This window comes from Lycorma delicatula, chromosome 8, assembly GCF_047948215.1.
Source record: "Lycorma delicatula isolate Av1 chromosome 8, ASM4794821v1, whole genome shotgun sequence".
NCBI classification, from domain to species: Eukaryota; Metazoa; Arthropoda; class Insecta; order Hemiptera; family Fulgoridae; genus Lycorma; species Lycorma delicatula.
In genome coordinates this window covers 141,554,105-141,576,960 of record NC_134462.1, presented here as the reverse complement: position 1 = coordinate 141,576,960, position 22,856 = coordinate 141,554,105, and the positions used below count along the sequence as shown (strand labels likewise).

At 29.6% G+C, this 22,856-nt stretch overlaps 2 protein-coding genes across 6 annotated transcripts in view; one reads left to right on the top strand and one right to left on the bottom strand.

Moving 5' to 3' along the window:
• Positions 1-22,856, top strand: part of LOC142328996 (uncharacterized) — a 123,356-nt gene that overhangs the window by 74,993 nt on the left and 25,507 nt on the right. The window contains exons 2-3 of one of the 5 annotated variants that reach the window (XM_075373228.1): positions 10,328-10,441; positions 16,788-17,018. The exons of 2 other annotated variants lie outside the window; for them this stretch is intronic. In XM_075373228.1, the coding sequence (XP_075229343.1) occupies positions 16,995-17,018 (24 nt within the window). In that variant the 5' untranslated portion in view covers positions 10,328-10,441; positions 16,788-16,994. Of the gene's footprint in view, positions 1-10,327; positions 10,442-12,347; positions 12,564-16,787; positions 17,019-22,856 lie in introns of those variants that run through there. 2 more of the 5 variants (XM_075373230.1, XM_075373229.1) reach the window with 2 other exon arrangements.
• Positions 1-22,856, bottom strand: part of LOC142328994 (uncharacterized) — a 96,261-nt gene that overhangs the window by 66,799 nt on the left and 6,606 nt on the right. The window lies entirely within an intron of this gene.

The window sequence follows — 22,856 nt, the reverse complement described above, 5'->3', positions numbered from 1 at the left end:
TAAACAAATCGAAGAGATTTTAAATTAAGTAAATTTTAATAATCATCATTAACGCTTATAAAAAGTAATGTATCACAAAACGGTAACGGGGGATAAACTGCTCTATAATTACCAGAAAAATAATTTATTATGCGATTTATAGGCAAAACTTTTGTTTCTTATTCATCCAGGTTTAAATAATACATTTTCTACCCGCAACAATATTTTTAAATTTTAACTTTTTTATCTAGATTTCCTGACACGTACTTAAACTTAACTATCTAAATCCTGATTTTTATATTAAGACATGTTCATAAACGCATACATAAATAATAAATTAACCACAATGTACAGAGATAATTAAATAAATAAGGTACAAAACCGATAGAAAGAAACAAAGAAAAATAAAGCAACTGGTAATGGCACTTAATTAAAATCCTAGTTTTTACCTTTTAAAAATTATTGACAACTAAATATTAAAAGATTAGTAAACACTTAAGATATCAAGAGAAAGGTTTTCTTCTATATAAATGCACATATATATATATATATATAAAGAAGATATATAAAACCTGCATATTTTAAAAACGCAGACAAATTGTTGGTAAGGTTGAATTTTAATTAATTTTATTTATATATAAATAATATTATATACCAACGGTGGGTGCCATGCTTGTAAAAAACTTACAATATAATCTATATATATATATATATATATATATATATATATATATATATATTATATATAGAAAACCTATATATACATATTGTTTCTTGGTGTAATTTTTTTTCTTTTCTTTTATCAATTTAGTGTGGTTGTAAATTTTATATTGTTTAAGTGCTTTCATACCGTTATAAATTCCGTATTTGTACATCCCGAAGTTGTATTTAGTGCAATCACTGCAGTTTAATTTGTATGCTACTACTTAGCATACAAATTAACTTAGTAGTAATTAGTAATCGGTTAGTATTTTTCATATTCAACATCTTCCTAATCTTTAGGTACTCTACTAAAACAGAGATGACATTTAACTCCATTAGGTTTTTGAAAGAGAAAGGTGCATTAATTGAAAGCGAGTAATTTAATAATTTCAATGTAACATTTTTTGTAGAAAATTTATTTTTTTAATAACGCTAAATATTATACGATACATTTAATATTCGTTCAAATATCGATCGTACAATATAATTATGTAAGTTATGCGTACACGCTAACTTGAATATAAGATGCGAATCGAACAAACCCTGTACGTGGACTTTATACTATGAAAGTCTAAGCGGAACTAATTATTATTACGATTAACATAAAGAGAGAAAGGCTGCAGCCGCATCGCATTCTTTCACACAGTGGGACTTTCTGGAATCTAGCGATAGGCCGAGACATGAGGCTTATGGAATGCAATGCTTCATCTATTCTGTCATATAACTTATATATATATATATATATATATCCTGAGCGGTAATATAAAAAGAAATCTTTTTTAAATAAAGGTAATTCAAGATAAACAACTTAGTGTAAATATTTAACAAATTCAAGCAAACGTACTTCCGTAAAAAAACAACAAAAGATAGTAACGTAGTTCACAGAAGACATTTACTAAGGAAGTCCCTGCACGTCTGAAAATAACGAGGAGCAGAGGACTTTGTAAACCTTCCTTCCGAGGATATAACAGAAGTACAAGGTTCACAAAAAAACAATATCAGGGTTTTAAAGTTACTTAATATCTCTTAACTTTAACTTACAGTAACGAATCGCAAATAAAATGAAAGAATAACTTTTACAATTTTTCCCTAAAAGTCTTTGATCATGCGGCACCCCCTTTCCCCTTTCCCTTTCATCGCGCGGCACTCATTTAACCGATACGAAAGTTCATCCCGTACTTTAACCTTCTTGTCTTTTTTTTTATTTTTCTGTTTAACCTCCACAACCGCTGTAAGGTATTACTACAGAGGATGAATGAAGGTGATATGTATGAATATCACCTTCATGTGAATGATGTGTAGTCTTTTACAGTTCCGGATCTACCATTTATCCACACGTCTGAGGAGATGTGTGGTTAATTGAAACCCGACCACCAAAGAACACCGGTATCCACGATCCTTCTTGTCTAGAGCGATGGAAGTGAACACCGTTTCAAGCACCTGCTTGAAATCAGATTAGTTCAATTTGAAGGTTGTCTGAAAAGTTTGGAGCCTAATATAGAAAGACGTATTTTTTTCTGTCAAATATTGTTTTTTTTTTTCAATTAACTCTCCTTTCAAGTCGGTACACTTTTTTCAGCGATGCTCTAACCTCTTTAACCCTTCCAAATAGTAGCTGGCGTCTTTCTCCGCAAAATAGACGTTTACATATGCGATAACCTCCTCGTCCGATGAAAATCTCTTTCCTCCAAGCAAAACTTTAAGGTTAGGAAACAATAAAAAGTCGCTTGGTGCCAGATTTAGTGTATATGGTGAGCGGTCGACCAATCCGAAGTGCAATTCGTGAATTTTAGCCGTGCGAGCAGGTGCATTGTCCTGATGGAAAAGCATTTTCTTCTTCTTCAAATGCGGTCGTTTTTCTGCAATTTCTACCTTCAGCTTCTGAAGTAATGATGCGTAATACTGTCCCGTTATTGTTTTACCTTACCGTCTTCGCCTTTGACTGTTGTTTCGTCTCAGTTGTGTGGCGGTGGATCCACGATTCATTTACAATTATGAAACGACGCAAAAAATCTGACTCGTTTTGCTTAAACTGCTCCAGCATGGCCTTGGAAATGTTCATTCGAATGCGTTTTTGGTACAAAGTAAGCAAACACGGCACCCAACGCGCGGATAGCTTACGCATATCCAATTCTTCAGTTAATATATGAAAACACGCCTCTGGTATCTCTCTAACCTCAATTCGTCGGTCGTCCGGTACCATTTAGTGAACGTTTTCGATGATGTCGTTGGTGGTTGCAGTTTTTGGCCGTCCCGAACCTAATCATCAACCGAGCTGGTATGACCGTGTTTCACTTCAACCGCCCATCTTTTCACAGCGGTAAATGATGGGACAGAGTCCCATCATTTACCTAATCATTACTTAATACCTAATACATCATTTAATTAAAAATGTTTTTTCCGACTCCCAGATACAGACATTATATACGCTAACTTTTCCACCGAGTTAAAATGTCGACTCGTAAGTAAACATATATCTTACTTATTGTAATCTAATGTTTATGTTCCTGAATTTTGAATACAAAGTCGGCACGCACAGAGCGGTTAGTAGACTTAAAAACCTATAACAGTTGTAAACAATATGGACGCATATATTAACGTTTTCTTAAAACATTCCACACTGCCATAGTCGTCATCAGTAGTTCGCGGCCGTCTTAGCATATTTTTTTAGTACTACGCAAGAAATACTCCCTAAACGTGTTTTATGGAAGAGACGCTTTTGGTCTTCCCCTTTACACAGAGAACTGTTAATTTCTAACCGATTATACCATCGACGATCATTATTTTCACTTAGAGAATCATAATTAAACTTTCAGACACGCCGAAGTGTCCAAGCTTTCTGTTCAGCAAGCTGAACCTCCAAGCTTTCCGTTCAGTAGACGCCATGTTTATACGCACTGTCAAGCGGAAAGGTAAGGAACCGATCTACGATGATGCTCGTAACTAAAATTTGTCGCTTTTGTTCTTCGATTCTAGCTTTAAATCAAATCAACGATATACACCTTAATCGAGAGATATTTTTATAAATTAAAACCCCGACATATATATATATTTTTGTACTCTCGATACATTAGAAGCGAGTGTAAAAGTACAGAAGAAATCTTGTTGAGTTTCCTTGCATGTTGCATCGTTACATATTTGTTTTGTCTGATAATAACTATCGAAAGATTACATTTCATAGTTTGCTCCGTGTATTGAATATTTCCTTTACTTCTTATAAATGAAAAAAATATCAGTTACAAATTTTATAATTGATTTATTTACTTCTATTATATAGAAATTGCTATCGACATAATTAATTATGTATTATTTTCCCTGTTGCTGTTAACAGGACAACAGTATTACAATTAGGAATAAGTTTCATATTTAGCTGTGAAAGGTCTTATGAAAGAACAACCTACTTATAATTTGAGAGCGAGTTGCTTAAAAATAATCTCAAGTGTAACATTAGATCGATTAAAAATAATCTTATTACTTTCCAAATGCGTTACAATGAGTTCTTAAGAATCAGAAATTTAAATTCTTTTTATCGACAAACAACTAAACTGTAAAATAAAACATCTTTTTAAATTATTTCACAATCTTTTCAGTCGTCTTACAGCATTGTTTTTAATTAGGCAGACGCAAATTAAGAATGTGGTTTAGAACTGTGCACGATTTGGATTATATCAGTTAATTTAGAATATCATTGTTGTTTATAAATATATTTTACAGTGTTCAAGATGCGGTTTAATATTGAGTTTTTTGTGTTTAATATTGAGTTTGCTGTCAATGTTAACGGATTTGTGATTAGTGTCTTCAAGGTGGGTAGCAAGTGTTGATTGTTTATCGATGTGGAGAATTGTTAAGCGTTTGAAACCGTCTCCCATTTGCTCAATGTAAAACATTATGTAGTCAAAACCATTTATTTTATCCAAGTGCATTGCGCTTACTGGTAAGAGCGGCAACATCTCAGCCATTCATCCAGAGGTCTTGGGTTCAAATTCTGGTTAGGCATGACATTTTTTCAGATGCTACAACGTTGTCATTTCATCTCATCTTCTGAAGCGATACCAAACGGTGATCCCGGAGGCCAAAAAAAAAGAAAAGTGCAATGCACTTAAAATGATTTGTTAAATGGAAATTTAAATTTTTAATTAATATCATTGTCAACTGTCAAATACAAGAATATAGTTAATCTTAAAAATTTGTTATCGTATCACAAATTAGCTAAAATACAATTTAGGAAAAAAACAAAGCTTAACCTTTACTACTGTAATTTACTGTTCTACAGGACAGAGTTCTGAAGTTGGGTGAAGCAAATTAGTACAAAATCAAAGATAAAATTCTTTATAGCCTAATACATGCACAAAATTTAAAAATGCCCTGTATCCCATTTTCCTATGTACAATTTTTGAGATGGTAAACAGAAATATCTCTCCAATCTTGTCGATAAATAAATATTTATAGAAGAAGAAACAGGCAAAAAGATTTCCATATTAGTTAAAAGTTGTTCAAATCCTTCACGGATTTAATTTACTTATTATTTTCTCTCCCATAACTACTTGCTTATACCCAGATGCAGCTGTCCTACTCCTTTTTTACGGTAAGAAATGGAATTTGTAGCGTATAAAACAATGGTAAGCCGAACCAGAATTCAAACTCAGACCTTTCACATGAAAACTGAATCGCTTCACTTCATGAAAACTGAATCAAACTTTCTGATGCGGAGGTCATCATCATATTTTTGATTTTTTTTATGGTTAAACCGGTGTAGAAAAAAGTGTAATTAAATAATTTAATTAATTATTTATCAATTGTATTTCTAAGAATTTAATGAAAATTATTGTCACAGAAGTAAAACTTTATTTCTGCCGTTAAAATTTATGTTAATTATGTTTCCTAAATAAACTGTTCACAAGGCTAATAGTGTAATAAAAAAAGTTATGATGATAATAATAATTAATAAATAAAAAAAAATACACAAATCTTTACAGTAAGCAATCAAAATGAGAAAAAAATTGTTACATACCTTATAACAAAACGTAATAGCTACTGTCAGTCAGTAATATAGTTTAACTGCACGACTACAAATAAAAACAAAAATTAATTCAGTTTTAATAATTTATCTAACAGGAAAAACTATTTAATTTCTTTTCTAAGAATAGTTTTCATGAATTTTTAAAGATTTTAATTAACATACTGACACTAATTACAATGAGTTCTACAAATATTGAAACTTTTATGTGCTTGTTTTGTATCGATAGAACTATTTACCCAGTAATTATTTGAATAAAAAGATTTTTAACTTAAGTGACTGTTTTTAAAATGATCATTGTTATACTTAAATGTCCTGTAATAACATGTGCATACATTCCCCTAGTTTGTAGAGGAAATGTATAAAACAATATTTCTTAATAAAAAAGAAACACTAATAACGCTGTGTTCATAGGTAGGCAGCCGAGGGAAACAATTGACCTTCTCAGCATGAGTTTTTCCTGTTTTACCAGTTCACTTAAAACAATACATAAAAAATTCAAGTTAGTGATAATTTCTGTAAAATATTATATTAATAAATTTAAAATAATGATATTAAATATAAAATAAATTAAATAAAATTTGCTACAAGTCTCTAAGTATAATATATATATTGTATGGTTTTACAAGTTCACATAAGTATCCACAATCAGATCGAAATGTCCAAATTTGACAACCAGTCCAGAGCACTCATAGTCACTTGATGTAGAGTCACCGTCAAATGCTCGAAGTGGGCACTCTGTAACAATATGTTCTATTGTCTGCTGCTCCACTCCACAGTCACAGTCAGCAGATGGGCAGAAACCCCACTTCTTCAAGGTGTAACCACACCTCCCTTAACCAGTCCTAATGCTGTTCAGCCTCAACCAGGTTTGACACAGTAGTTGGAATCCCTCAACTTTCTTTGTTAGATCTTGAACCAGGTGAGTATTGTTGCGTGGACGTTCATTCCAGCATTGTTGCCGCTTGGAGGCCATGTCAACAGAATTGATACTTTCTAAATCAGCCCAGGGTGGTTTGCATGACCTCAGCCAAGTTGTTGGTAGATCTTGTAGGGTTTCGTACAAGAGAGAGATCTTATGAGTGATCCTCTTAGCAAGTCTACCTTAGCTGCTTTCCTCCTAGATTTTGCAGAACAATATTAGCAAAGACAAGCAACCATCACTGAATGGGAATAGATATAACAGTACCAGTGATAACCCTCATGACTTCATTGAGCTGCACGTCAATCTTTGTTGTGTGAGCGCTTTTTTCCCACGCAGGGTGCAATATTCACTAGACGAATATACAAGAGTGAGTACAGCAGAGTGTAGAGTATTGGCGTCTGCACCCCAACTGCTTCCAGTAATCTTGCAAAGTAGATTCACTCTTGAGCCAAGTTTCTTAGATAACCTGGTGCACTGTTGCTTGAATGTCAAGGACTAATCCAGAATGATTCCCAGATATATTGGATTGTAATTATGAGGCACTTCGATTCTGTCGAAAGTCACATGTAGCTTTCTTAGGGCTTCTTTATTATTTAGAAGGAATGCAGTAACCTCAGTCTTATTTGGGTTAGGCTGAAGTTTCCATTTATGGAAATAATCACTCAGTTTTGTCAGATCACCTGTCAGCAAACTACCTCAGTGCATAAGATCCTTACTCTGGAAGACCAGTGCTAGATCGTTCGCATACTGGATTTTCATGGAGTCCGTGTCTGGCATGTCATGGATATACAGGTTAAACAGAACGGGGGCCAGAACTGATCCCTGAGGTAGACCATTATTCAGAGTCCTCCATCTGCTAGACCATCCATTCAGGAACACCTGTCAGAGAGGATGATGCTCACTAGAAACACCAGCCTTTGGCATGGTATGACCTCAATAAATTTTGACATCAATCCCTCCCTCCACACAGTGTCATAATCTGCCGTAAGATCCACAAAAACTGCAGCCAATTTCAGATCTTGCTGAAATCCAGCCTCCACTAGAGTTGTCAATGTTAAGACCTGGTCACAGCAGCTCTGATGCTTCCTAAAGCTACCCTGCTCAGCGAGGATGATTTAATCAATGGCCTCTTGAATGCAATTTAGAATAAGCCTTTCTAGTAGCTTATAGGTCATGCTGAGTAGCGATACTGGTCGGTAGTAAGAAGCATCAGTTCCATCTTTGCCTGGTTTCAGAATAGCAATTATTTTAGGCTGTTTGAAAAACTTAGGTGATTTTCCAGTTCTCAGAATCTCATTATCTCATTGAAAAATTCAATGAGCCACAATCTAGTTTTAGTTTTGATGACCTTAAGAAACTCCAGATATACTCCATCAAAGCCAACAGCTTTATTTACCTTCAGCATATTGAATGAAGGCTGTATCAAGTTTCTCAATGCAGAAATCACATTAGTAGGCTGGATGCAGTTTTAGATGGGACCTCTTTATGTACAATTCATTTTTCACGGTTTGTGTGTGCGCTTTGTCTGTTTTAGTTTTTTAAATTTTCATTAGTCTGGATGGTACATCATTGGCATTCACACGTGTGACTGTACTTGACAACCTTGGATCTGTTCCAAGCCTCCTTATAAGGTCCCAGGCCTTCTGACTAGAATGCATAAAGTTGAGTCCTGCCATTTTTTTATGCCATTTATCTCTCCTGTTCTTATTGAGAGGTCTCAAGAGGTCATCAGCTGTTGTGTCATTTGTTAATTCCTGATACTCAGCATCTAACTCATAGCACTCTTGAAACCATATGAGGATGTACACCTTCCAAAAACCACGTGGAATACATCTTCTGGCATTAACTTTAATCGCACCCACAAATCACTCATAATTGGATGGAAATAGAAGAATCCACTGAACAGTATTATCAAGACCCCTCCGAAACAGTTCCCAGTTCACAAGCTGAAAATTCCATCAAGGTTGAGGGATGGAGGTGATGAATGGAATTTCAGTACCATAATAAATTATGACTGCCTTTTAAATTAAATTTAAAATAATGATATTAAAATATAAAATAAATTAAATAAAATTCGCTACACTTCTGTAAGCTCAACCATGACATTGCAATAACAGTATTAAAACTTTGTTTGCATTGTTTTTATTGGATTTTTTATATTGAAAGATTACATATAAAGTAACATATAAAAATCAAAACTTAACACCAAGTTCTAATGCAGCACAATGTTTTTATGCGCTTCTTTATAAACCAACACTGATGAAATCCTTATAAGAGGGAATCGTACTTTCTAGCAAGTAAGTACGGTTCCCTCTTATAAGGTCTATAATTTTCAGATCATATCTTAAAAATTCTTTCTATTCTACAGCACATACAAGAAGGAGAATATATAGAAATTAGAAAGATTCTCTGTAAAGTTTTGTATTCTATGAAAACAATTTTTCTGTAGACTTTACAATAATTATATTTAAAACTATCAAAAGATGATCTTACATTTTTTGAATGGATTTTATTGTCAGGATTGAAATCTCTCCTAACATTTATCTTTCATTCTTGGAATTTGTGACAATTTCATGGATCTCCAATTTAGCCTTATGCTATTTTATTTTTGTATACAAGAAAATTTAAGTTATTGACTTCATTCTACAGATTGGTTACACTATGTAACCAATGCTGCTCTTCATACCATGATAGATTATGGAACCCTCCCAAGTAATCTTTCAGCATTATTTTCTTTTCTTCAGTAATTTGAATTGTTTTGTGCTATTTTCCTTTTCATTGTTAATCATTGATTTCCTTTTTTCGTGTCAATCCTTGACATGTTTTGAGCTTTTGTTTGAACATGTCACGGTTTGTGATTTTTAATGTTTTATCTTTGCTTCATTTAGATTTTCTTTGACCTGTTTTAATTACTCAGTTGTTGTCTTCCTGTTGTTTCCTTGGTCAAAGATTTCCTTGGTTAGTCAGTTTTCATCCATTCTGGTCATGTGTCCATAGAAGGCAAGTCTTCATTTTCTAATCGCATCTGATAGTTTGTCTACCATCCTACTAAAGTTATGTTTTTTGTAGTTTCAATTGAACTTTTAGATTTAATTAATTTGAATATAATCCAGATAGATTTTAGCAGTATTTGAGAATTTTTTATAAAATAAAAAGTTTATATTTTTTCCTGATCATTCATTCCTATTCTTTTTAAACATTTATTGTTCTTATTTTAGGTATTTATTAAAAAGAAACAGAAGCTAAATGTATTCGTTTTTTCATTGTATTGTTCAATTATATAACAGTCAATTTATGGAAACAATGGTAATAAAATTAATTACCAAATGACCTTGAGTCTTGAAGGTTTTCAATTTAATGTAATAATTTTAATATACATGTATGTTTGTATATATATTTATTTATTATATTTTTTAATAGGTATATTAATGTATAAAATAAAAAATAAAATAAAAATTCTCTCTAAAAAAAAAATTATTTTTATAAATTATTTAATACAGAACTACAGAATTTTTATAAATTCTAAAGAGAATTTTTGTAAATTCTCTTTATATTGAAAATATTAGGTATTTTAATGTATTAAATTAAATTTAAGTAGGATAATTATCTGTACATCTATACCATTTATTTATTTATTACTTAAAATTATTTAAGCATAAATTTTTAATTACTTATATTCCTTTTTTTATTATTATTTTGGGCAGATAGTACGAATAGAAAGAAGATAAACATACAGTTCAGATGTCAAGAATGTAATTTTATTGTACAAAAGTCAACAATAATAACGTCAAAGCACGATGAGCTCAATGCCAAATCATGTAAAACAGGTTTTCGACTAAATGATATTTACACTGCCTTCTGATTAATTTACATACAAGCAAATGTATTTTTAATGAAAATTAACTGTTTGACGTTAAAATGTTTTAACATTTTCAGAATATATTACCTCAAATTCAAAATTACATTCTATTTGTTTCATTTTCGTAGAATTTTTACTATTTATTAGTCAATCTAATGAAAATAATAATACGTTGTATAAAACAATTAGAATGGTGCGTAACAGTACAACAGTGTTGCCTTAATAACAATTAAGTTTATTAGCCTGCATATAAATTATTATTTTAACATGATATTATTACTAACTTATTTTATTAAAATTGTTTTATTTCTCACCATAAATAATATTTGTTTTGTAAAATTTTCTCACAAAAATGTTACATTATATAATCATACTTAATTATGCGAATGAATTTCTAGAAAATATTTCTTATACTAAATTAATAAATATATATATATACATTCGACCTAAATTTTAATTATCTTGCATAGGTAACACTGCTTAATAGATTTTATTCAAATCGGACAGTGCATTATTTATTTAAAAAAATTGTTTTGAACAACTGAAAAATCTCATTAAAATTTTTATGTAATTCTCTAAAATAAGGAATCCAGGTTCGTATCCAGTTAAAGACAATGGTAGATAGATAGGCAGGCTAGAAGTTTGAGAGAATTCTCACCAGAACGGTAGTAGAAGGTGAGCCTTCACAGTAATACAAAATTTATTGGTAAAACTACTAAATCAATAGCTTACTGAAACATTATTAATTTTATTTTTTAAAATTAAATTATTAAAATAATAAATAACAATAAATTTACTATTTATATAACAGCAATAAACTATACTGATTCTACTATATAAAGAGCTAATTTTTCCATTTAAAGATATCTAAATTTAATTTAAGAATAAAGATTTTAAAGAGAAAATTTTTCAAGCAAATATACAACTTTATCTAGTGAATACATAAAATTGACTCCTTAATACAAAAGTAAAGTACATTCCTTACAACCAAAGTTCTGTAACATCTGGATTATATTCCTGCTTCCTGGAAAAATAAATGTATAAAGTAAGGATAAAATGCAACAACTGAAGGAATATTTAATATTCAGTATATCACCAAAGTTGAAAAATGTTAGATACTGCTTCATTGCAGAATTGTTGGTAATATTAACAGCTAATGATTGTAGTAGTCAATATCACTTTAATCTATTAAAAATATTGAAATCCACAACAGTACATAAATTACAATGCTATTGTTGAAACGACAGGTTCAGTCTAGTGGTGAACTCGTCATCACAAATCATCTGATTTTAAAGTTGGGAGTTCTAGGGTTCTAGTAGACAGTTATTTTTATACAGATTTGAGTACTAAATCGTATATATCAGTGTTCTTTGGTGATCGGGTTTCAATTAACCACACGTCTCAGGAATGGTTGACCTCAGACTGTACAAGACTACACTTCATTTACATTCATACTTCTAAACTTCATTTATTTACATATATACCATCCTCATTCATCCTATGAAGTACCTTGCAGTGGTTCCAGAGGCTAAATAGAAAAAGAAAAAGATGCCGATGTTGAGAGCCTCAACATTATCGTGAATGAAGCACAAGAAAATAATTTGTTTGTAAGAATCGATGATGATGAGCAAGGAACTGAGTAATAAATTTGAAAGAAGCATTTATAAGGAATGGAACGGTGAGCCCAAATATTCCATGAATAATTTGCTTTAAGTTAAGAAATAACATGACAGCTTTTATTATTATTATATTTTCATTATTCTTATGTAGTTCTAAAATATATACGGCTGTTACAATTTATTAAAAAAGGATTATTCTGCTACTTCTTTTTCTGTTTAGCCTCTGGAACCACCGTAAGGTATTACTTCAGAGGATGATATATATAAATGTTAATGAAGTGTAATCTTGAACAAACTCAGGTTGACCATTCCTGAGATGGTCAACCATGGATAAAGTGTATCCACACTTTAGTACTCAAATCTGTAAAAAAAAGTAATTGCCTTTACAAGGATTTGAACCTTAGAACCTCGACTTCAAAATCAGCTGACTTGAGATGAAAAATTCATCGCTAGACCGACCCGGTAAGTTACTTTCCTACTATAAAAAAAAACTTATCCTTAAAATTAACAGCAACAAATCTTATGTTATTATTAACTTTACTGACCGACTATTGAACTAAAAGGTTGTTCAAAATAAATACGTATTCAGTATTTGTGACATGCACAGAACAGGGCAGATACTAATTGATAATAATTTTAAAATTAAATCTATTTAAATCAATCTAAAGCCAATAAGAAAGTATGTATTGTTATATCAGTACCACATCAAAATTTAATTTAAATCAAGGTTTATTAACCTTTTCAAGTTCACCAGTATGTTGAAAAAGTAGGGTTATTTTAAGCAAAGCTGTTCACAGATTTCATTACGTACCAAACTTTCAAATAGTAATTACTTGTTTGATTATCATGAAACATACTTTTTAAGCAGAGATAAAAATTACAACTACGTGAAAATTTTCATTAATAAACATTAGTAAGTATATTTTAATTGAAGTTTGTTGTCGTAGTATAGAACTTACTAATAAATATCTGTTTAGTCCCGTGACAAATTTGAATTTTTATAATTTAGCATTTATTCATATTGTAAATTTAAAATGTATATTTAAATAATATTAGAGAGTTATGTTTTTTATATGTCCTTGGCATTAATTTTACAAACTTGTATCGCAGATTTTGAAGAAAAAAAAAGCCGGATCTTTTTTGAGAAGCGGATACCTCTTTTTCTCCTTTTTTTTAAAAAAACGAAATAACATTTTTTAATAATTATTATTATATTTATTACTGAAAATAAAAAAAATAACCCAAATAAATCTAAGTTTGGTTAAATTATATTTATAATTTATATCAGGTTATTGGTTCATTTTTTTACTGTTATATAAATGTAAAAATGAGCAATTTTATTGTTACTTTTGAAAAAAAAGTGATACCCACTTACCAAAAAAAGTCAAAAATGTCTCCCCAGATAATATTTCTTGTATATATAATTCATAAAAACAGAAAAATCATAACTTCGTTAATGCTAGTGTTAATGCTAGCTCAGTTTTGTGTAGTGTTTCTGCTTATCATTATATCTAATTATAATTAGTCTTTACATGTTGTGAGGGCCATCAACTGTCCAATTCTCAGTTTCAAATAATGATATTATTTGGTCCTATTTTAGATTATTATAGTTTTGTGTAGTGTTTCTGCTTATCATTATATCTAATTATAATTAGTCTTTACATGTTGTGAGGGCCATCAACTGTCCAATTCTCAGTTTCAAATAATGATATTATTTGGTCCTATTTTAGATTATTTTACCAAATTTTTGGAATAGCAGAATGTCTTAGAAGTATATTAAAAAAGAGAATCGGTATTTTATATTTTTTGGACTAAGGTTTTATTCAAATAAAGACATTAACTTTTATGCGTTCAGTTTTCATTTGGTTATTTCATACATATTTAGTAGAACTTTAAGTCAAACTGTTTATCTTAATATAATCATTATTGTTTCTTTCTTTCTTATTTGATGATATAGTGTGTATCACCAAACTTAGACCTAACACACTTACTGGATATGGTAGCGTATCCCCATTTGATATTTAAGGATTTTCTACAATGATGGATATTCAATTGTACTTTAAAAAGTGGTGTATTTCCAGAATATTGGAAAATAGCATGGGTTTCTCCTGTTACAAAATAGAGCAATCTACATATTGTTTGCAATTATAGACTAATCTCGGTACTATGTACTGTTTATTAAAGTCTTTGAAAAGGTTGTCCATAGATGTCTTTATGCAACTCACAATAGAATTATTGATTCTTGACAACGTGGATTTGTGAAAAAACAATCAACAATATCAAATTTAAATAACATGTTGCCATTTTTTGCCCCCTGCAGTTAGAAACAAGGAGCAGGTCATTATTGTTTTATTTATTTTTCGAAAGCTCTTGTTTCTGTTCCACATAACATTGTAATAGAGGAAATTTCTCTGTGTGGGGTAACTGGAAAGATGTTAATGTGCTTGAAGTTGTATCTTAACTAGAGAAAATTTTGAATTAAAGTAAATCGAGAAATTTCACCAGAATGTAATGCCAAATCAGGTGTTCTACAGTCCAATCTAGGACCTTTATTTTTTATTGTTTGTCAGTAACATAGCTGAAAAAATTAAGTTTAATGTTCCTTTTTTTGCTGATGATCTTTAATTACATAATAGAGTTAACAACTATAATCGATACATCGTTCTTCAGAGTGATATTGATCAGATATACTAGTGATCTGTTGAAAATAGGCTGCTCAAATCAATAAGACACTGGTTACAAACTCACACCAGAAAGACTCTTGCTGTAAAATATACATATAATATTGTGAATGTGAAAATTCACTGTGAGTGTTATTTGTGAGTTAGGTTTATAGTCTGATCCTAAGTTATTATTCGTTGTTCATGTTAAAATTGTTTCAAAGGCGAGAAGGAAACTGGGATTACTTCTTTGGAAGAAGATTCCACACCATTAATACCATTTTAGGATTATATAAAGTTATTTTCTGGCCTGTGTTGTTATATTAACCTATTATTTGGAACTATCGAGAGAGTTGACAAGCAGTAAGATTGAAGCACTCCAAAGAAGACTGTTATCCACATTGCACCATCAGGATTTGATAGATAGTGGTTCATCATACAAAGATGAATACGTGAAATTCAATATTTCAATATTAAGGAAAAGGAGAGTAGTTAACATAGTACTCTTTGCTTATAAGGCAATCAAAAGTTATGTTGTTGTTCAGACTCGGTGCATGTTATTAAAAATTTATTTAAGAAGGACTATAAAATTTGAAGATCTTTCTATCAGTTCATACTCGGCTCCTGATGATTCAGCAGCTCTGTATAGTTCACACAGCTCCTTTCGGATGCACTTGGTTCTTGTTGGTGCACACAGCTCCTGTCAGCTGCACTCGGCTCTGTACAATTCACATTGCTCCTTTCGGATGCACTTGGCTCCTGACAATTCAGCGACTCCATATGCACTATATAAGCTGGCTTCACACTACATTCAGGTAGTCTTCTTCCAGCCTTCTTCTATCAGTTTTCATTGACTGGACATACAAAATAAAATATAATTTAACAATGTATCATTTATGAAATCATTAAAAGCATTTATATACGCTAGTACATAATCTTGTATTATTCATTCAAACATTAAAGGATCATTTCTAATTATGAAGTGATAAATCTCTATATTTATTTATTATTTGAACCAGCAGTAAATACATAAGTAATTACTTTAATGAAGGTACTACACAAATGCAGTTGATACACATTTTTGAAACTGGAATCCGGGTTCCAAATCTGAAAACAAGAAAAATGTTTTTATGTAGAAAAATACTGGTGAGATCTGTCCAATGGAGAGATGCTTCAGCGATTAAATGAAGCGTACAGGAACAATATTGATGTTTTTAATTCAAAATAGAGGATTTAAGAGATCAGTTATTGTCTGTGCCCTTATGAAATAGGTCATTTATGGTTTGAATCTATTTAGTACAAATTAAATTAACTGAAACACTTCCTCATAAAGAACCATTAAAATCACAAAAATAAAACAATCGTAATCAGTTCTTTGTGCAGGTTTTAGAGGCTCAGGTTTACCTAATACTTAATACAGAGTTCTCAGTACAATCCACAAGCAGCTCCTATATCAGATATCAATAATGCATGCACTATTTCTTCAGCTCGGAGAACCTGATAGGATCAGAGCTGCATCCACAACCAACAAGAAGCGATCAACAATAAGGAAAAGGAGTGGATGTTAAAAAAGAATAATTTTCCAGTAGCTTGGTACGACTAACCAACGACTAACTTTGTTAGTTGTAACATACAGTGTTACAACTGTAGTGTCATAAATGTTCTATAACTGTAACAATCTGCTTTGTTAATTATTGTGATTAAACGCAATAATTTTATGATAATAATAATATTGTTATGAAAATAATATAATTAATATTTATAATATTTTATGAAAATTTCACAACATGCAAGTTTTAATTTTGTTATTTAGAAATAATTTTTATGTGATTTACTTAAACTGATATATTTTATTAAGATGAAAATATTCTTCTATTATTAATGTATTTGATTTGGTGTTGTATATAGTCATTTTTATGTAGATATTTTTTTTTTTAATTGACTATTCAACCTTTTTTAATACTTAAGGGAAAGAGTGCATTTGAATGAATAAATAGATTTTAAATAGTACACAATTTTTTTTCAGAATTCTTATAAAGAAAATATCATTTATTTTTATGATAATAAATTATGTGACAATGAATCATTCTATGTTGAAAGAAACATCCATTTCTAAGTTAATTAACTTTGAATATTGTTATTACTTAAATTCAATTAACAACCACAACAATGTGACACTTTTTGCATATATAAGCTAAGTGGAGCTCGAGGACTTCATTATTACTTTTTCAAAATGATCAACGTGTGTTACATTGCAGTAAGTACTAATAAATATACATATATTTTGTCCATTTTTTTTATAAAGTATTCTTTTTATTTAATAGTAACTGCAAAACTTTGATGGTAATTTTTTATTTTTTTATTTTAGTAAATTGCTAATTAGTATTTTTATATTTGCATTTTGTTATCCAAATAGGATAAAAGATGAAGTATACTGTATTTCTGCTGTTTCTCTTATTTTAATTTTTTATCACAACTTTGGGTGTGATTTTTGCATATATCTTTAAAAGGAAAATGAGATGAATAAAATGATAAATGAAACATGACCCTTGCCTGAAACAAAAAGGCTAAAATAGAGAAGATATGGAAAAAACAAAATTAAAACTAAAAACTAAAGTTTAGAAATGATCAGATACATATTTCTTTTATTATTTGGTTTTTGTTTTTAAATAAAATATTGTTATTTTACAATAATTTATATGCTTTAATGTAACTTCTAATTTTAAATAAAGACTAGAAATATATATAAATGTATAATTGTTATCATATTTATTATAATTGCCAATGCTTTATTATTTATTATTATTAAAGCGATGAATCTAGTAATTGGTAAATATAAGGAAAATAAATTTCTTTATTCCTTTATTTTTAAGAAAGATTCCAAAGGTACCTTCATTGTAAGTTTTTTTCTCTAAAGCTAGAATTTTAAAATTTACTTATTTTATTTATAACGTAAGTGTAATTTTTAAAAATCACTTTTTGAAGGAAGAAACTTATTTCGGCAAGCTTTAAATTTTTCTTAAAAAAATTATGTTTTTCTTATGTTTATACTTAGGTGGATTCATTCCACCTAAAAAAAAAAAATATTTCATCCGTTGCATGTAAGTGATAATAATTAAATTATGTTACTGATTATTTTTTTCATATAATTAAAAATAAAAATCAACGATAATACTTTATATTATTAATTATTTTATTTAACTGGTTTCATTCTCACCGGCTGTTACACAAAGCCTAGGCAGTACTGGTGAGATAAATTAACACTTATACATGCGTTAAGAAAAATCACCAAGCTGCACGGTAAAAAATAAAAAAAAAACAGCAATTTGATATGTCAAATTGCTGTTTTTTAAACATGTTAAGACTATGGTCTTAACATGTTTTGTGTGGAGCCCTGTCATGTTCTAATTTATAAACAATTTTTTAAATTGTTATAAGTGTCATTAGAACTCTGTTAAAATTTAAAAAAAATAAAAATAGAATCATGAAAGCAGACTTATGCATCACTGTATTTAGTAGCAATAGTTTCAAGCTTGACTATATATTTATTATATACATAACTTTTGTAATGTTTGTAAAATCTTTAGTTTTAAATAAAGTAAAGAAATCCACGACTGTATAAGGGTTAAGGTCAATATTCATATCATGTTGAACAACAAAATCTTAAGTTTTTTCAAAATACCTCCATCTTACATGAAGTTCTAAACTAATGCAAAACATTTTGAACAGATCAAAATGATTGTAAAGATGGAAAATCATTCAAAAAGTTATTAAAGGTATTTTTAATTGATAATATGTTCTATTCAACTTATAATAAATAAAATAAATGATGTATTCTGTTTCTTATAAAACTATGTTTGTTGTATTTAGAAAAACTATATATTGTAGTGGTAGTAATAGTAATGCTTGCCAGCTGTGGAAGTTTCCTTTATTTGAAGTCTCTAGGATTTGCATTGAAAAAACAAGGTATGCTGGAGGAATTTTATGAGTAAAAATTTACACACGTCCCCACTTATTGACTCTCAATCAGTAGTATGAAAATACTACTGAAGTAGTATGGTTCAAGAAAATGAATGTAATTTGTTGTTTAAAATTTAAGCAAGTTATCGCTCATTAAATTATAATTTTATTTAATAAACAGTTGATTCACGTACAATAAACTACAGTCAACTTTGTAATATATTTTTATAATTTATTTATTTTTTATCGTAAAAAAATAATATAATATTAGAAGATCTGAACCAATATTGAAAAAAAAACTTATTACATATTATTTCTATCAAAGATGGCATTTGTACTTCAAGTTTAGTAAATAGTTAACATTTTATAGTTTTAAGTAAATATACTTAGTAAATATATTTAGTACTTAAATAAGTTTTAAATGTGTATCTTTTAAAAATTTGATTTTTGTAGTACATTTTTAACTTTATGGAAATCGGGTTTAGTTGAATTCTAAATAAATCATTAATATCTTTACTGAAAAAATAATTTTTTTTTCATCGATGCTAATTTGTATATTATTTTAATTCTTTATATGTTCATAAGTGAGTTTTTAGATAAATCATAGGAAATGAATTAGTTTATAAAATTCATAACTTTAGTTATATTATTTACATGAATTAAATTTGACAAAAATAAGACAGAGTCTATTATGAAAAACAAACATTAATAGAGATAAAATACACAACAATTTGATTGCATACAAAACAAGATTTCTAACCTATGTATGATGATCATAAATAATAACAGTATCATTTGTAATAGCGCTGAAGTAATATTACTTAGCTAGTAGTTCACGGTAATGTGAAATATGGATATAAAACATGAGAATAACACCTACGGCAAATTGCTCTCCACAGTTGAACTTGTACTTCTCCAGCAAACAACATTGCTTATAAGACACTTAAATATAACTATCTAACTATCTCATCTGCATTATATTAAGTAGTACTTATCGTTAAATAATACTAAATTTATAATGAAAAGCACTAAAACAAAGCATAAACATATAAAAACTTTTAATTACAGTAGTTCTGTACCTACACTAGTTATTTGGTGCGTAAGAGGCAATAATATTAGTCAAATACTAAAAATAATCTTTCTAGCAGAATATCTTTGTAGGCTCACAACTGGTTGTCTCACAAAACAGAGTTACTGGCTATGAACAGTCTAGTTATAATTGTATTTTACTTCTGAAAGTATTATCTAGAAGCTCATATTTGAGTAATTGATAAATGCGGATTAAGAGTAAATCATCATTAACTTTATTAATATTTTGTAAAAAATAATCTATTTTTTTAGCATGGAAATTAACCAGTCAAGATTTTTTCTATCGTATTTTAAAAATGTTCACGATTCATTATGTACTATAAGCAATAGTAAATATTAAATTTTTGCATTCGTGATCAAAATTTTTTTACAAGTTTAGGGTAGAAGGACACAATTTTTTTCAGACTATTACTGGTTTATATTATTTCATTCACCCTTTAATTACAATCAATAACATGATAACTGCTGATTTAATTTTTGATCTTAATTTACTGTAAAACCAAAAAATATTTTAAACATATTACTTAGAAATTAAGTGTTTGTTTCGTGTTTGACTTTTTTTCACCCAAAGCACTCATTTAATTAAAACATATCTTTCCATTAGGTTTTTTTGTTGTGGAACCAAAATTATCTAATGTAATAATTCCTAACTTCAAATCCAAAATATGAGATAAAACTTGCTGATTGACTTAAAAATACATTTCATGCATCCAACGAACAATAAACTTCACTTCTTTTTATTCAACTGATCTTAATAAATTCAAGTCCCAACAAGGGCTTTTTTTGTTTAGCGTATGAAGCCACTGAGTTCTTGCGATGTCTGTGTCTGTGCATTGGCAGGGTCTGTACCTGTGTGTGTGTGGACATGTGGTGTGTGTGGACATGTGGTTTGTGTGTTGAGGAGGTTTCATGTGCTTGTGGGAGTGTTTGTGCTTAGTTGGAACTGTGTTTGATATCCTTTTGTGATGCACATGATGATATGGTTTTGATGTTTCCTTGTGGTGACCAATTGTGTGTGTGGGGGTGTTAACCCCCCTGAAGTAATGCTGTACTAGCTGTTCCAGGGGGGAGGGTTGCCAGGGGTGGAGGTTTAGACAGTAGTGCACAGGTATACATATGCACTTAATAACATTCTGCAGAACCTGTTAGTGAGCCCAACACTGCTTAGGTTCCCATAAATGGGGTTCTTCCACCTCTAAAAAAAAAAGAAAGAAAGCCTCCAGAACCACTGTAAGGTATTACTTCAGAGGATGATATGTATGAATTTAAATGAAGTGTAGTCTTGTACAGTCTCAGGTCGACCATTCAGCTGTGCGACAATTGAAACCCAAACATCAAAGAACACCGGTATCCACAATCTAGTATTCAATTCATATAAAAGTAACTGCCTTTTTTAGGATTTGAACCCTAGAACTCTCGACTTTGAAATTAGCTGATTTTTGATGACACGTTTGCCACTAGACCAACCCATTGGGTTCCCAACAAGACTTAAAATTTCTTTAGCAGTCATCTTCATTATTCCATATCCAAAATAAAATTATTATTATTAATTAAAAATTTTATCTGTTGTAATAACAAATTGAACCATATTGAATAATGAAATGTACATTGAAAAACTTACTTCAAAATTTTTTCTTTGTTATTTACAATTGCCCTCAGTAACAGGTGCTGCTACTGTGTTTTCAAAGTCTTTTCAGGTGATATTGTTGAAAGTTTTTTTATTCAAGCAAACGTGTATTATGTATGCGGTCAAAAAGTGCGTGCATTTAAATTGTTTAACTTAAATTAAACCGGTATATTGCTGTAGTGTGTGTTTTGTACATTTGGATGTTGTAAACAAAAAAAAAAATTAACTATAACTGTCCATCCGTATTTTGTAATGTGATAAATTATGTGTAAACAAAAATTATTAAAATACTAATTTAGTTTGAATTTGCATCATTCTTGTATCACTAGGTCTGAAATAGGTAAATGTTCTGGAACAGAGATCACTGATAATAAATGTACAGTATACTGCTATTAACTACTGGTACTGATAACGTAGAACGTATCAGACAGGGGATTGCCAAGATTTTAATAGCATAAATTTCATCTCGCCATCTTAAATTTTTATTATTTAAAAATTTTTTTTACTTATTTATTCTTTATTTAAATATTATCTATTCTTCTGTAAGCACATAAGTGCAAATAGAATTATAGGGTTGTAGTTAAATAAAAAAATTCTTAAAATACAATGCTTTGAGAAACAAAGTTTCGAGTGTTGTTTAAACAGTAAATGAGTATTTTGTAAATATATCCAAAAAAATTCAGTTCAAACAATAATAAAGAAATAATAATAATAACAATAATAAAAAAAAATTTGCTTTGGGATATATCTTACTATTAGTGCTAAATTAATCAAAATAGTCAGAATACTAGGATAATTAGAGCATGCTCCAATTTTGAATTGTTTAATTATATAAGTATCCGTGATTAATATTAAGTAAGTTGATTCTAATGATTACATTAAAATATATTAAATAAAACATATCAAGGAGGATTCGTTTTTACTTTAAAGAAGAAAGAAATGAAAATAACACGCACATCAAATAGGCATATTTTAGCACAAGTTACATGAGAACCTTACACCAGACTTTTATTTCTCGTTTGTCTGTCTTCACTGACCAGTGGAGTGGTAGTGACGTTGACATTGATATACAGGTTTTAGAGTTTGAACATCAATTAAACATAGTTTTTTTATGTACATTAAAAATTTCCATAGTCTATTCTTCCAGTAAATTAACATCTAAAAGAGCATCAACTTGCTAAAATTTTCCAAATTTCATTTGCTAACCTAAGTCAAAAAAAGATATTTGGAAAAGAAAAAATTTATCTATATACTAGTTCCAAAACCATTGTGACTTAAGATAATCACAAATCACTTCAAAAATGTTTAAACCATGCTCAAGATCAACAAGTTTTAAGTCAATTATTCTGCAACAATTATAAAAGACACTGACTACACTGCCTCTATTAATATAATTTATCAAAATATTAACTAATTAAA